Below are 17,369 nucleotides of genomic sequence, written 5' to 3' on the forward strand. Positions count from 1 at the left end.
AAGGAGCAGAGGGGAAAGGAAATTAAAGAGGGAAAAATGTGTGGGATTGAAAGGTACTGGAAATACAAAAAAGATTCCTTTCAGTCATGGTTTCTTCTACTATATGGCCATTTCTGCAACGGTTTTAAGGGAGGACAGAGAAACCACACTACTGATTACTAATATTTTTTCACTGCAAAGGGGTCTCCAAGATAGAAGGGAAAAAAAAAAGCAAAACCAAAAAAATTTAAAAAACCATGAGAGTCAAAACCAAGAGGGAATCAAAAAACCAAAAAACAAAAATGGGAATTTCCTGGTGGTTCAGTGGTCCCCTCTTCCACCGAAGAGGGCACTGGTTCAATCCCTGCTTGGTGAACTAAGATCCAACCAGCCATATGGTACAGCAAAAAAAATAACAATAACAAAATAAAAATCAAAAGCCCCCAAAAAGAGTCAATCCAAAGCTTGAGCATCATGGACAGTACTAACATACCAACAGCTACCTCACGTCTCCATCAAAAAAGCTCAAAGTACTAACAGTAAGTCATTCTCTCACTTCCCAATGTCTAGGACAGGAAACAAAAATAGTGTAAAGATGGAAACTAGAACTTCTAACAGCAGAGATAGAGTCAAGAAGGACATAATAAAAAGAATCTATTCCACTCTTCTCTCCTCGGGCTATTCCGAATACACTTCTTTAATATTATATACAGTTGGAAATCCAACAGATTAGACAAGCAATGTAGATCATCAGGAGGCCTGTGCCAACAAGGAAGCTCCTGTAGGGAGAATGCAGTTTAAGAGTCGTAGGGATTCCCCCTCTACTTCCCTAAATTGTTCTGCTAAGCTGTCCAAGGGAGGAAGAAAAGCAGAGTCCAAGGACTCAGAGAGGCAAGGGAGATCACAACCCATTAATGTATTTTGTTGCTCCTCTTCTAGATCCAGCTATGACCTCATGTCCCACTGCCTCTTGTGCTGACCTCACAGGCCTGAAACCTAAGCTGCCAAGCAGCAAGAGCATTAAGTGTGTCCCCAGAAGGCCCTCACAAATCCCAAACTTGTTAGGAAGCTACTCACAGATTTTCCTGTAGCTTGCTTGAATCCTGCTTAGTTCCTAGTTGGCTCATCAAGTTCTTTATCTGAGCGGCTGGGGAGAGGAGGAAATAAAAATTTATTAAAAAGAAAAATACATTCATCACAAGCACCGTGGGGAGAGGGAAAGGGATAAATTGGGAGACTTGAGATTGATATATACATACTACTATATATAAAGTAGATACCTAATAAGGACCTATTGTAGAGCACAGGGAACTCTACTCAATACCCTGCAATGGTCTATAAGGGAAAATCTGATTCACTGTGCTGTACACCTAAAACTAACACAACACTGTAAATCAGTTATACTCCAATAAAAATTTAAAAAAAAAAAACAAGCATCCTAATTCTCAGATCACTAGTCTCTCCCCATATCCTGAATAAGAATGTACAACTAATAGAAAGCATGCTATGATCAAGACCCTGGTCTTGATCTTCTAAACTATTCTCTTCTAAATCTACCTGTGAGATCTACCTTTCTCCTAGAGAGTAACTATGCCACTAAGCAGAAGGTGGTGGTTTTCCTCACTCCCAAAGAACTTCCACATTCTACCAGATTTCCAGTGGCACTGGTTAAAATGTTTGTCTCTTTTGGAATGGCCTTGATACCAAGTATCAATTCACAACAATAAACATTTAAATTCATGAATACAAAATAATTTTCTACAGCAAACATTTTTGGAAAGACAATGTACATTTATTATTGATAATAAGTTACCACTAATTGAGCACTTCTATGTGCCAAGTACTATATTAGGAGCTTTGTATACATAATCTTATTCATTTTCATAGCAACAGTCTGAAGTAGATGTATGTTCATTTTGCAGATGAGGAAACAGATTTAGAGAAGTTAAATATCTTATGTAAGCACACACACAAAAAGAAGTAGGGCAAAAAATTCAACCCCAGGGACATCATACTCCAATGCCTATGTTCTTTTAATTATGCTGTCTGTAGACAAATAGTACATCGCTTTGTTCAGATTACTCTACCAAGATATTGTGCTAAGATCAGGAATGGTCATATTTGAATCCTAGGTGTTTAAGACCCTAGTCCTGAACTAGGAAAGCAGAGTTCCGGAGGAACTGATAGTCAGAAATAGTCTGGCTGGGAATCTGAACACCCTTGTCGCTCACTGACTTCTACAACAGGAATAGAGCCCCTGATTTCCTACGTCCTACTTTCTATTTTCTTTTTCTGTTGGCAGAGATGGGGGAGCTTCATTCATTTATTGAGCTTGAAATTTTATTGTATGTTTGTTTTTTGTTTGTTTTTATGCTTGCATTTTAAAAGCATTCACTGTCTTCTATAGGGCTTCCCTGGTGGCTCAGAGGGTAAAGCGTCTGCCCACAATCCAGAAGGCCTGGGTTCGATCCCCAGGTCAGGAAGATCCCCTGGAGAAGGAAATGGCAACCCACTCCAGTACTCTTGCCTGGAAAATTCCACGGACGGAAGAGCCTGGTAGGCTATAGTCCATGGGATCGCAAAGAGTTGCACATGACTGAGAAACTTCACAACTGTCTTCTATTGCAAGAAACTGGAATACAGAACACAATAACAAAGTACTTTGTGTCCAGTGGAACATAATTATCTCCAAGTTTCACCAGGACTTCAAGAGATAATATATCACAATAGGTACAGGGCTCCTCTGGCCAAAAGACAGTTCCTTTGTGAGGGCTCTCCTACCCTCTCAGGTTTAATCCAGTTCCACTTGTGAAACACCAGACTGCTAAATGACTGGCTTAGGGGAAGATGAGGAAACCAATGCTTACTGTAACAATTTGTAACTATTATAGGAACAGATTATATACAAGGCTTCAATGTCCAATAAAAATGAAACTTTACTTATTAGAATTTTAAATTTTAAAAATTGATTGTTCCTTATGATAGGGTGCTTCTTAAATAAAAAATTTGGGGGTCACAGTCATAATACTGACCTTAATTTGGTCACCAAGAGTAGTAAAAAGGCAAGCTTAGTAAGGACCAGTTACCTTACAGAAACACAGATGTGTTAATAGCTTCTAAGTCTGTTAAGAAATAATAATTAGCCAAAATCTTCTAGGTGGTTGCTGAGTGACTCTACACCTAAGGGAAACTGAACAACCTAGCCCTTAACAGTGTCTAGGAGTTATTTCTCCAGCAAAAAATTAACAAACGGAAACCTCAATTAAATAGAGTTGGGAGATCCCAAGGGGGAGCTCTCACACCTACCAGATAGCAGAACCCAGCAGGAAGACACCTCTAAGCCAGTGAGAAGCCCTGGACTCTGGGGTTGCTGTATTCTTCCCAACTTTCTTTACCCTTCCCTTGCTAGGAGGGGGCTTGCACTTGGCCTGCCCTGATTGCAGACCCCAAACTGCAACTCTCTGGTAACTCTGAATAAACCTGTCTTTGCTGGAGAAATATCTGGCAGTTTCTGTTTTAGGTCAACATCCTTAGCCCAGATCACTGTGCCATAATAGGTGTTACAAAGCAAAAGTTTCCACAGTCAAGAATATATATGTGTGTAACACTTCAAATTATGGTTTTATCTTAAGACCATCTTTTAAGCAAAATATAACTCCAATTTTATAACAGAAATATAGATTTCACATGATTAAAAAGTTGCCTTTTGACAAACTTTCCTAAAATATAACTATTCTATTAAATGAGGGTTTTTTAGCTTAATGGTTCCACAGGAAAATGTAAAGCACTACAGAAGATGGCATTCTGCTAAAAAAGCATTATGTAAGATATAAATAACCATTTTTCATCACTAAGATGTATAATGTCCTTCTTACCTAAGTCTAATGGGAATCAGAATCAAAGCTATCAACTGATTGGCCAAACAAATAATTTAAGAAAGAGGACAGACATTAGCATCTACAGAGCGTTCACCATGTGCCAGACACTGGGCTATGTACTTGATGTGGTATGCTGCTGCTAAGTCACTTCAGTCGTGTCCGACTCTGTGCGACCCCATAGACGGCAGCCCACCAGGCTCCCCCGTCCCTGGGATTCTCCAGGCAAGAACACTGGAGTGGGTTGCCATTTCCTTCTCCAATGCATGAAAGTGAAAAGTCAATGTGAAGTTGCTCAGTCGTGTTCGACTCTTAGTGACCGCATGGACTGCAGCCTTCCAGGCTCCTCCATCCATGGGAGTTTCCAGGCAAGAGTACTGGAGTGGGGTGCCAGGGCCTTCTCCGTTGATGTGGTATAATAAAAAGTATATTTGGTCTTTTTCCTCAGGTCCTGGCAAAGAGTTCCTAAAAGCCTTAGAATTTCCTGAGTGATAGGAGTGTCTTTTGTTGTTCATAAAGGGCTCCTTTGGAGCATACAGAGTTTACCTATTGAGGTGACCTAAGCCCTGATGGCCTTAGGGTGGGCAGGGTTTGTCACCGGAAAGACCAAGTAATTAGCAGGTTGGAAATTTCAGTTCTACCCACCAACCTCTGAGAAGGGAAACTGGGGGTAGAGAGAGGAAGTACAGATTAAACTCTATAAATTCTTGAACTAGATTTGATGAGCTTCCAGATTGGTGGACTCCCCAGGTGGTTCAGTGGTAAAGAACTCACTTGCCAATGCAGGAGACTCAGGAGACACGGGTCCGATCCCTGGGTCAGGAAGATCCCCTGGAGGAGGGCATGTCAACCCACTCCAGTATTCTTGCCTGAGAAATCCCATGGACAGAGGAGCCTGGCACAGTCCATGGGGTCGCAAAGAATCAGACACGACTGAGTGACCACACACAGATGCAGGGAGGGTGTCAGTGCCCATAGAGAGTATAGATATTTTAAGCTCTTCCTACATACCTTGTTCTAGCAATCTCTTCTATCTGGCTGGTCCTGAATTATGTCCTTTTATAATAAACCAGTCCCTGGTGGGTCAGAGGGTAAAGCGTCTGCCTGCAATGCGGGAGACCCGGGTTCAATCCCTGGGTCGGGAAGATCCCCTGGAGAAGGCAATGGCAACCCACTCCAGTATTCTTGCCTGGAGAATCCCATGGACAGAGGAGCCTGGCAGGCTACAGTCCACGGGGTCGCAAAAAGTCAGACACGACTGAACGACTTCACTTTCTTTCACTATAATAAACCAGTAAGTGAATGTTTTCCTGAGTTATGTGAGCTGGACTAGCAAACGAGCTGAACCTGAAGAGGGGCTCATGGGAACACCTCCAATACAGCTCACTGGTCAGAAAGACAGGTAAGAACCTACACTTACAATTGGCATCTGAAGGGGGTGGGGTCGGGGGAGCCTTGTGGGACTAAGCCCTTAATTTGTGGAATCTGATGCTAACTCCAGGTAGTGTCAGAATTGAATTAAATTGTAGGACACCCCACTTAAGTCCACAGAAACTGACCACTGGTGTGTGGTAAACCCACACACCTGGTGTCAGAAGTATTGAGAGTGGAGGAAACAGCAGAAGAGTGCTTTTCCTTCACTCCTGATAAGCATTATCTTACTGTTGTTGTGCTAGTTGCTCAGTCGTGTCCAACTCTTTGCGACCCCATGGACCATAGCCTGCTAGGTTCCTCTGTCCATGGGATTCTCCAGGCAAGAATACTGGAGGGGGTTACCATTCCCCTCTCCAGGGGATCTTCCCAACCCAGGGATTGAATCCCGGTCTCCCGCACTGCAGGCAGATTCTTTACCTTCTGTCCCACCAGGGAAGCCCCGTATCTACTTAGATAAGCATTATTACAGGTGGGTACACTGAGGCTCACGCTGTTGCAAAACTCATTCCTTCATTTAGAATACCTATTCTACAGATATGTGCTCTAGAAGATATTGTTCTCAAGAAGCTTTCCTTTTTAGGAGAAGAGATAATAAGCATGTATCAGGTAGTGGTAAGTGCTATAAAGAAAAACAAAATCAGGTAAGGGCCAGAATAACAGGGTAGGGAGAAGATAGTAGTTTACAGGAGGTAGTCAAAGATGACCTGTCTGATAAGGTGACACAGAGGAGAGACCTAAAGGAAGTGAAAGATCAAACCATGAAAATATCTGGGGGAGAAGCTTTCCAGCAGAGAGCATGAAGCACAAAGTCCCCAAGGCAAGAGCACTTGCTGTGATGGAGAAACAGGGGGCCAATGTGACTAGAGAGATGAGAGAGGAGGGGAGCCAGAATACATAGGACCCTGTAAACTGGAGCAAGGCCTTCCAATTTGAATGAAATGGGAAGCCACCAATGGTTTTAAGCAGTGTCATAAAAGTGAAAGCGAAGTCCCTCAGTCGTGTCTTTGTGACCCCATGGACTGTAGCCTACCAGGCTCCTCTGTCCATGGGATTTTCCTGGCAATAGTACTGGAGTGGATTGCTATTTCCTTCTCCAAGGGAATCTTCCCAACCCAGGGATCGAACCCAGGTCTCCCGAGTTGTAGACAGACGCTTTACTGCCTGAGCCACCAGGGAAGTCCATAAAAACCAGAATTCAAATCCAGGGCTAATTCCAATAACTATATTTTTTTATGTCACATTAGACTCTCTCAGTTTTCATTCCAATCCCAAAGAAAGGCAATGCCAAAGAATGCTCAAACTACCACACAATTGCACTCATCTCACACGCTAGTAAAGTAATGCTCAAAATTCTCCAAGCCAGGCTTCAGCAATATGTGAACCGTGAACTTCCTGATGTTCAAGCTGGTTTTAGAAAGGGCAGAGGAACCAGAGATCAAATTGCCAACATCCGCTGGATCATGGAAAAAGCAAGAGAGTTCCAGAAAAACATCTATTTCTGCTTTATTGACTATGCCAAAGCCTTTGACTGTGTGGATCACAATAAACTGTGGAAAACTCTGAAAGAGATGGGAATACCAGACCACCTGACCTGCCTCTTGAGAAACCTCTATGCAGGTTAGGAAGCAACAGTTAGAACTGGACATGGAACAACAGACTGGTTCCAAATAGGAAAAGGAGTACGTCAAGGCTGTATATTGTCACCCTGCTTATTTAACTTATATGCAGAGTACATCATGAGAAACGCTGGACTGGAAGAAACATAAGCTGGAATCAAGATTGCCAGGAGAGATATCAATAACCTCAGCTATGCAGATGACACCACCCTTATGGCAGAAAGTAAAGAGGAACTCAAAAGCCTCTTGATGAAAGTGAAAGTGGAGAGTGAAAAAGTTGGCTTAAAGCTCAACATTCAGAAAACGAAGATCATGGCATCTGGTCCCATCACTTCCTGGGAAATAGATGGGGAAACAGTGGAAACAGTGTCAGACTTTATTTTTGGGGGGCTCCAAAATCACTGCATATGGTGACTGCAGCCATGAAATTAAAAGACGCTTACTCCTTGGAAGGAAAGTTATGACCAACTTAGATAGCATATTCAAAAGCAGAGACATTACTTTGCCAACAAAGGTCCATCTAGTCAAGGCTATGGTTTTTCCTGTGGTCATGTATGGATGTGAGAGTTGGACTGTGAAGAAGGCTGAGCGCCGAAGAATTGATGCTTTTGAACTGTGGTGTTGGAGAAGACTCTTGAGAGTCCCTTGGACTGCAAGGAGATGCAACCAGTCCATTCTGAAGGAGATCAGCCCTGGGATTTCTTTGGAGGGAATGATGCTGAAGCTGAAACTCCAGTACTTTGGCCACCTCATGTGAAGAGCTGACTCATTGGAAAAGACTCTGATGCTGGGAGAGATTGAGGGCAGGAGGAAAAGGGGACGCCAGAGGATGAAATGGCTGGATGGCATCACTGACTCAATGGACTTGAGTCTGAGTGAACTCCGGGAGTTTGTGATGGACAGGGAGGCCTGGCGTGCTGCGATTCATGGGGTCGCAAAGAGTCAGACACAACTGAGCAACCGAACTGAACTGAACTGAGACTCTCTCACAGGCAGACTACATTTCCTCCTTTAGAGGAAATACACAGAATGTAGTGACTTAGGGCAGGCTTCCATTTGCCAGTGTTGCACTTTGCCCCACCCTGCTTATCTGACAGCTCCCTAACTTAACAGCTCTGTCCTCCAGATAGGCTGATGCCCTTGCTCCAACCCGCTCCCTTCCCTAAGGCCCTGCCACCTTTGGGAAGGTTCCTGCATATTTACCGGAGTCCAGCAGAGTGCCAGCACCCAGGGAGCAGGAAGCAATTGCTGATTAATTCAGTTAGCCTCAGTTTTGAGACTTCCCTGGTGGCTCAGACGGTAAAGCATCTACCTACAATGCAGGAGACCCAGGTTCGATCCCTGGGTGGGGAAGATCCTCTGAAGAAGGAAATGGCAACTCACTCCAGTACTCTTGCCTGGAAAATCCCATGGGAGGAGCCTGGTAGGCTACAGTCCATGGGGTCGCAAAGAGTCGGACACAACTGAACGACTTTACTTCCTCAGTTTTATGTCATGCCACTTTCAAGGCAGCAGATATGAACGAACATGAGCTAGGAATAATGAGACCTAAATTCTAAGCCAAACAGGACCACTAACTACATGTACGGCACCAGATAAATCATTTCATGTTGCTGGGTCTCTTTCACCAATTGTATATGATATTCAGGTTTAACTAACACATATTGAGTACTTTTTGTCTGTCACAGTACTTACTATTTGTGTGGGTGGGGCTTTTTTCCTCATTCAATTACTATGACTACATAAGGACTAAATGACCCTTAAGTACTCCCACCACTGCTCAATGATAAAAGTCAACAATAATGAAGAAGCTCTAGTCCCAGAATGATGCTGTGTAACCAAGCAGTTTTTTTGCAAGACTGAGTTTGGCTGAGAGAGACTCTGCCTCTCTGTACAAATGGGACTGGACTGACTATACACCTCTGGAGAGGAGGGACCACATTCTACTCATTTTTGTATTTGCATAACCACACATGCATACACACTCCTCCAGAAAATAATTGGTTACAGGGTGACACATAGAGGTAAATGTTACTAGTATGGCAGTTCAAGGAAACAGATCTCATCTTATTGACTGTCTTTACATAGAGCATTCTCTTTAGAAACTCTAGAGATTTTAAAATTTCAAGTTGTTAATCACCAATCAAAATGTATTAAGTGCCCTAGACAGCAAAGGGGATTTTACAGACTACGGGGGAAAAGTCAATTTAAAATCAGCTGTTCTTGGTTTAAACTCAGCTGAGAACTTTTTTTACCTAGTCTTTTCTGACTTCTTTTGTTTGCTGAGATACATAAATTGGGATGGGGGGATTGGGTGGAGGGAGGAGGACTTTATAGCGTCACTTGTTAGCTAAACACCAGAATGAATCCAAGCTTTCATTAATTCTATTCAAATTCCTGAATATTGATATTTTCCTAAAAGTTTCCAGCAAGATGCCCCAAAACTCAAATGATAAGGACAGTAATGTCTTTGTTTACTGGAAGTAGAATTCTTTGTATAATGCCCTCCATAACCACCAACATCCGAGTTTATTTGAAAATAGTGACTCAATGACCCATCTGTTTCACAACCAAGAACTGTATCACTTGAGACTTCCCTGATGGTCGAGTGGTTAAAACCACCTGCCATTGCAGGGGACATGGGTTTGATCCCTAGTCCAGGAAGATCCCACATGGTGGGGAACAACTCAGCCTGTGTGCCACAACTATTGAGCCTGAGAGCCTAGAACCTGTGCTCTACAGCAAGAGGAGCCACCGCAAGGAGAAGCCCACACACCACAACCAGAGAATAGCCCCCACTCCCTACAACTAGAGAAAGCTCAGGGCAGCAAGGAAGATGGAGCCCAGCTACAAAAGTAAACAAATAACTCTTTTTAAAAAAAGAAAAGAACTGTATCCCTTAAACCTAAAGCACAAAAAGAAACAGTTACATACACACTTATTTTTCCCTTGAATGCACTTAAGATGTTAAAAAGTAAAGTGATATTTTTTGGAATAATTTTTATCAAAATGGGTTAAATCTAGAAGAGTTTTCTGGTCAGCTTAGTTAATGAGAAAACTCCTTTTCTAAGCATTCTAGTAAATGAAAGTTTTACTTTTAGACTGATTTGTTACATTTTGGATGAAAATCACTGGGTATCTATCCTCTATGAAATGCTACATAATCTGGAAACCAGATGACTAGGCCAAATGTAAAGACAAGTTCTTCAGTTCTGTGTAAGCAATTTTGTTATTTTTAAAACTAGGCCTCAATTTCTCCTATCACTGACCTCTCATGTTTAAAAGCATGTCCTGGCTAAAACTTTTATAAGACTACAAAGCAAACCAATTTATTGCACATTACAGCTAACATCCACACTAGGAACTGCTCTAAACTGAACACTCTTCGTGGACTTTTAGCTGAGATCAGCTTTTAGCAGAATCTGAATCTCCAAATGAACCTTAGTTCATATCAAAGTCTAGACACACTGAAAGCAACTACCATAAAGGTAAACAAGCAAACATATATTCAAGGAAAGAATCGTATTTACATAAAATGAGAACATGATAGCTTACGTTACGACATAAGTCATGACAATGAAGTCATCTCAGCGTCTTACTCTGAAAATTAGGTTTGCATCGTTTTTGCAAAGCTATCATGAAAATGACCTGACTTTTTAGCCACTATGATAGGAAAGCTCTAAACTAAACTGAACACAAACACTGAATATCGAAGGTATAATCTTCTATTTACCACACCCATGACAGAACACACAACGGGTTAAGAACATAGACTCTGAATTGAGACTGCCTGTGTGTTATTCCCAGTTTCACAATTCCTAGTAAAAGGCTCCACTCCTTTGCGCCTCAGTTTCCTCACCTACAAAATGGGAATAACAAGAGAATCCTCGTGTGGCTGCTGTGAGGCTGACATTAAGACAATATGAAGCTAAATTCAGAACAGTGTCTGGCACTTAAAAGAACTCAATCAAGCATAGCTATTATTATCAAACTCGAGACCAAGAAAAATGTACTTAGCGATGATAAAAATCAATTAAGTACATACTGAATGCCAACTATTAACACATATCCACTGCAGTGCCAGGCCCTGTAGTTAAGAGAGAGCTGTACAATGCGCGGTTGCTATCCCCACAACACTAACAGTGATCTCTCAGTTGGAATAACAAGGTCAAAAAGCATGCATTAATTACAGAATACACAATAAAGTAAGTGCTAAGCTTGCGAATTCAGAAAGAAAAACAAAATGACAGTTAACATTTCTTAAACAATGCTGCAGTCCTGCTTCAAGCACTTTACATAAATTTCCTCATTTAATTCTCATGATCCTATGAAGTAAAGACTGTTATTAACTCCATCTTACAGATGAGGAAACTGAAACGGAGAAGTACAGCAATATGCTTACACAGCTAGTCAGAGCAGATCTAGGACTCAAACCCAAACCGTCTGACTCCTGAGCCCGCTCACTTAACTACTAAACTATGGTGGAGCAGGGGACTCAACCAATGCTATTCCGGCGGGCACTATACTAGGCACTTTCAAAGAACGCATTTTACCCATAGCATTCATTTTACAGATGGGGTAACAGACAGAAAGGGGAACTGCTCCAGGCTAACGGTACAACACAGAGGAGCAAGAACTCTGTCACAGATCTGCTGAGCCTAACTCCCGGGCTCCTGTTGACTTCATTCTTTGAAAAGCAAGGGAAAGCTTAGTTACAAGGGGCAGGATTTAAGCACAACTCAAAGGATTTGTATAATTTAGGTGGTTTGCGAGGCAGGGAACGATTGAAGAAAAGAGGAATAGAATGAGCAAAAACTTGCTGCAGAAATCAGTGTTTAGGGATGTTAAGAAAAATAGCCCGCCTGGAGCAAAGGGTGACGAATAGGAGAAAATATGGCTAATTTGGATTAAGATGACAAAGACAATGGAAGCAAAGCGGAATGCTAAGACCTGATGCAGCAACAACAGCCAGCCACTGTAGGCTCTTGAGGAGGTAAGAGGGATTTTAGACATACTGCTGATAGCATTATTGGGGTGAACTAGAAAGGAAACAGAAACACTGAGACTATGCTGCTGGATACAGATGTTGAGATCATGAAGACTTCACAAAGTGGGCAACGAAATAAACAGCAAAGGCAAACAATTTTAAAAGAACAGCCCACAGGATTTCACACAACAGTCAATTTTAAAAGTTTAGCTGCTTTTAAGTTTTTTGTAAACAAAATCATATCAATAAATTAGCAACATTAAAGAACAGACATGCTGTTCTTTAATCTCTTCAGAGATAACTTGGAGCCTGTTAGGTTATTGCCCTCTATCTGCCCAGACCCTTCATTTCACAACAGGCGGAGTCAAACATTTTTCTTCTGTTGCCCACACAGACTGATAACAACCGTTTGTGCCAGGCAGTCAACCTTAGCTGTACCTATAACAACCCACACAGTGGCCTGCCGTATTTCAGCCTGAAAGGCTCAGCAATTCCAAACCCACAAATGCAGCTGAAAAGTTGAGAAAAAAGAATAAGCTATTCTCTCATATTTTCAATAAATACAGGTCCTTGCAGGACTATATGGACGTGGGCATATGTCTGAAGCAGGGGGTGGAGGGGGGTGGGTGTCACATCCATACTGTATACTTAGGTACACTGGCCAAGTTTGGGGAATGGGTGCCAGCCTGGTAAATGGGTAGAGACAATGTCACCCTACCCATTTCCAACTCCCAGAGCCTCACTAAACAATCCCAAAGGGAAAATTCCAACTCACACTGCCTAGGGTCATAAGATGTGGTAGGAACCACATAGCACAAGATAAATGAGGCAGGGAGAGTTTCAAGATGGTGGAAAAAATCTCATTCATTCAAATCTACTAAATACAATTTACTGAGCCTCAAGACCCTAAATAGTATGATCCCTGGCTATCTCCACGGCCTCTTTTCCTACTATGCTTCCTTCTCTAACTGCAGTCCAGACACATTAGTCTCCCTGCCATTCTTGGAGGCACTGAGGTCTTTGCTCTTGCAGTTTCCTCTGCCTAGAATGCCTTCCCTCAGCTACTCACATGGCTCCCTCACTTCATTCAGGGGTCTACTCAGAGAGGTCCTCCTTGACCATCTGATGTAAGAATAAATAGCACTTCTTTCTCTGGTTACTTTGTGTCTCCTTATCCTGCTTTATTTTTCCTTCATAGCACTTACTATTTCTCAACATTAGTTATATATGTGTATGTATGCCTATGTATGTATATACACACATTCATACACACACATATATACACACACACACACACTATCAGGGCAGGGTTTTGTCTATCTTGCTCATCACTCCATCCCCTGTGCATAGCAGGTGCTCAAAGAATATTTGTTGAACAGCGAATAAGTGAATCTATCATATGGGTAGATCTTAGGTAAGTACTAGAAATATAAAGATGAATAAGTCATGTCTCATTTCTTCGAAGGAACTAACAATCTAGCAGGAGAGGTAGACCAACCACAAGAGGAGAAAGTTCCACAGCTCAGGCATTCCCCATAGCTTCCTATGAAGAGTAAAAAAAAAAGTCACTTCTAACCTGCTGAAGTGTTAGCTGCTACAAAACTAATATTAATTAAAAATTATAAAAAGGCTAAATGTTGGTCATAAGAGACAGATCTGGTTTCAAGTTTCTTATCCTGTTTCCTAACCCATAAAAAGAAATAATACTGGTAATTACTTCAAAGGGTTGTTACAAAATCAACACTTACATCGCTGTAAAGCACGTACATCGCCTGGCACACAGTAAGCACCAAAAATGTTAGCTATTAATGTTATTAATGGCTGAATCCAACTATTACTTGAGCCTGATGCCTAACCAAGAGCTAAATCTTATGAATTCTATCGCCAAAGACACCTCTCCTATCCTTTCTTTCATTTTCAGTTCCTAACTGGTATCTCTGATTCCAGTCTCTCCCTTCCAACTCGATTTACACATTTCTACAGAATTAAATCCAAACCCATTAGGTTAGCAATTAAAGCTCTTCATATCTAGGTCCCAACTTAACCTTTCCAAGCCTACTTTGCACTCCATTCTAGAATCCACCACACTAGCCAAATTAAACCACTCTACTTTTTTATACACAGCACATGCTTTCCCCCTACCATGCCTTGTTCATTTAATTCCCTCCTTAAATGCCCTTCTCTTATTTACTGTAAAAAGTTCAAATCCTTTCCACCATCTTTCCAGCCAGACCCAACTCAAATGCCATAATGCCTTCCCTGGTCCCTCCCAAGTGAAAAAGATGTCTCTCCTGACTACCTATAATTTTATTATATCTCTTCTATAGCACCAAATCCTTTCAGTTGCTATGTACGCCAAAGGCTCCCTGCCAGTTCTTATACACAGTACATGCATGATACTCAAATGCATACAAAATGAACATTTCACACATAGACATTAAAATTAGAATTGGTCTCAACAATAAATTTTCGGCTTTGAATCAGAATTTTCTGATCTAGCCTGTGTTACAGCTCCCTCACAAAAGGAAACTGGAACACAAAGTACTATACTTCTGAACCAATGGTCATATATTTTTAAAATATTTTTTGGCTGCACCATGCAGCATATGGGATCTTAGTTTCCCAACCACGGTTTGAACCTGCGCCCCATGCAGTGGAAGCATGAAGTCTTAACTTCCCTGGACCACCAGGAAAATCCCACCAGTGGTCATATAAATTTTTGTTTCGGATTTCACAGATCACATAGTCTTCTTTCCACTCCCAAGGCGCCAAGACTCAAATGATTTCCATCAGAAACTTTCCCTCTCTCAAATTCTACATTACATATTAAATTTAAAAGCTAAGTGGTATTTTTCTTTAAAATATAGAACATAATTGTGATTCAGGACCAACTAGTTCTACCTATTAACAAGGCACAGCCAAGCTCACAAAAACACAATAATAAACAACAAGGATGATGATACCATTCCTTCCAAGTAGTTGCTGCTGCTGCTGACCTCCTGTTTATAAGGCTCTGAGATGATCTTCAGGCACAAGATTTAACTCATTCATCTACAGTCTCATTTAGACCCTAACAGTGGGGAGGCAGTTTTAAGACAAGCAATGACATTCTGAAATCCACCACCAATTCTACCATGTCTTACTTGCTATGTGATTGTGGCCATGTCCCTGAGCTTCTCTGTGTATCATGCTTGTTCAAAAGAGTAACTAGATCGGGAAGGAAAACAAAAGACTTATCAGCTTGAAATCCAAAAACACGCAAATCTTCTGCTACAAAAGACAAAATACTGTAAACTGAAGTGTCTTTGGTGAATTCTCTTTATTAAAGTAGAAGTCATCTGACCCCTTGAATACAAGTCATTGTAACTGACTTTCAAACGTTACAGGAAGAACTGTATTAAAGTCACCAAAACACATGCATTCTCCACTCTGCTTAATTGAAAGCAGCTGACTTTCAAGAAGCCAGAAGCTGAGCAGAATGTAAAGTCTAAACCAGTAAACAACTCCCGATCCAAACTGGTCAAAGAGAAGTGGGTGGAGGGAAGCAGATGACAAGAAAAACTCGGCTGACCGCTGCATCAGGTTGACTCACTCACTGCTCTGGAGCAGACAAACACACCCTCCCACCCTGGGGCTGTCAGGACTGCTGTCTTAGCCCCAAAACACCTTAAGGGCAGAACTCCTGAGAAGAAACTCGAGCTTCAGTTGAGGCGCCGGACCCTCAGGGTGCCTGGGCCTGGCAGATTCGCGGATGGCAGGCCACCGTATCCAGAGCGGAGCGCCCGAGACGGCCTCAGGTGTGGCTTTGGGCTCCGCCGTCCCGGCAGCCTCGTCAGGACGGCCCCCGCCCCCCCAGCCGCCGCGGTACCCCGGCTCACTGGCTTGGCTGATCCGCTGGATGTTGCCGCTGCATGTCTGGATGATGCTGTTGAAGTCCCGGAGCGGGGGCCCCGAGCCCCCCGGGTTCCGGTACATGTCTAAGGGACCGTAGGACATGACGAGGAGCAGACAGCGACTAGCCCTGCACCGCGCTCCTACCGGAAACAGCCGCCAGACCCGACCCGCAGGCTGACAGGGAAACCGGGAAGAGAAAGGGCGGGGACGGGATGAAGCTGCGTGCGCACTAGCCCCGCCCCCTCGCGGCGCGCTCGCGACCGCCCCGGCTCGACCCGCCCCACATTTGCGCAGGCGCTGCCGGACCTGGCGGCTGAAAGGTAGCTTAGAGACGCGACGCCCTGGAGTTTGAGGGGCGGAGCGATGACGTCATGCCGTTGGGACTCGGATGGGAGAGTCTGGGGTGGCGATGTTGTTTATTGTCAGGGCACGGCGACAGAAGGCAAGAATTTTTCAATTAGCATAAAATTGTACCAGATGATCTCAGCCCTAACATCCTATCCTGTTCTATTCTGAGAACTCAGGCCCAAATATGGAGAATTCGACAACCTTGAAACCCAGATCCGTAACCAAACTCCTGAGATTCCTCACTGTTTTCATCCCCTAGGGCTTTGGGAGGATTTTTGAAGCACTTTTATGGTTTACAAATCACTTTCATTTCTCTCTCCACCCCTCTTCTAGTCTGCGTGCTTAGTCGCTCAATCGTGTTCGACTCTTTGCAACCTTATGGGCTGTAGCCCGCCAGGTTCCTCTGTCTATGGAAGTTTCCAGGCAGGAGTATGGGAGTGGGTTGTCATTTCCTTCTCCAGGGGATCTTTCCCCACCTAGGGATCGAACCAGCGTCTCTTGTGTCTCCTGGATTGGCAGACGGATACTTGATTAGTGCGCCACCTGGGAAGCCTAACAATAAAATAATAATGAAAAGATTTTTAAAGCACGTATTATGTGTGACCACCCCCCCCCCGCCCCCGCCCCACTGCAGTTCAGTTATTCATAAGCTGTTTCACGCCAAGGGATGATGTCCTAACTATTCTTACCTTCAGACTAGATAACAGACCCCATGGACTGTAGACTACCACGCCCCTCCATCCGTGGGATTCTCCAGGCAAGAGTACTGGAGTGGGTTGCCATTTCCTTCTCCAGAGGATCTTCCCAACCCGGCTCTCCCGAATCGTAGGCAGATGCTTTACCATCTGAGCCACCAAGGAAGTCATGGATAACGGACAATCGATTTTTAAATGTTGAAGTAAAGTAACAACAAAACAAGCATGATCATTTCCCCTATTTCAGGTGAGAAAGTTAATGCCACAGAGGTTAATTTGCTTTTCTGAGATTTGACTGCAAAACCCAAGCACTAAGCTAATTGTATTGTCATCTTGCTATGTCCTTAAAATGCATTCTCATATTACCAAATTCATTCTCCATCTAAATCCCTCCAAATAGCTTCTTCATCTATATCCCAAACCAGGATTTCTTGGAGAACTAGATTCTCAATTTTTTAAAATCATTCCCTTAAGTAACTTGTAATGTATGACCTCAGTGTTTCCATAGAAGACTGCATTTTGTGAGCTTATGGTAAATGGA

The 17,369-nt window shown here is 42.8% G+C and overlaps 1 protein-coding gene and 1 non-coding gene across 2 annotated transcripts in view; one reads left to right on the forward strand and one right to left on the reverse strand.

Moving 5' to 3' along the window:
• The window catches only part of STX12 (syntaxin 12), a 35,565-nt gene extending 19,566 nt beyond the window's left edge, over positions 1-15,999 (reverse strand). The window contains exons 1-2 of the mRNA NM_001101053.2: positions 15,770-15,999; positions 1,057-1,126 (exon numbers count right to left, since the gene is read on the reverse strand). Coding sequence (NP_001094523.1) covers positions 1,057-1,126; positions 15,770-15,887 — 188 coding nt within the window. The 5' untranslated portion in view covers positions 15,888-15,999. The remainder of the gene's footprint in view (positions 1-1,056; positions 1,127-15,769) is intronic.
• TRNAC-ACA (transfer RNA cysteine (anticodon ACA)) lies at positions 8,186-8,257 on the forward strand. The gene has a single exon. It is a non-coding gene; the product is annotated as a tRNA-Cys (tRNA).
• Positions 16,000-17,369: the final 1,370 nt, after the last annotated feature.

Source organism: Bos taurus, chromosome 2 (assembly GCF_002263795.3).
Source record: "Bos taurus isolate L1 Dominette 01449 registration number 42190680 breed Hereford chromosome 2, ARS-UCD2.0, whole genome shotgun sequence".
Lineage (NCBI taxonomy): Eukaryota > Metazoa > Chordata > Mammalia > Artiodactyla > Bovidae > Bos > Bos taurus.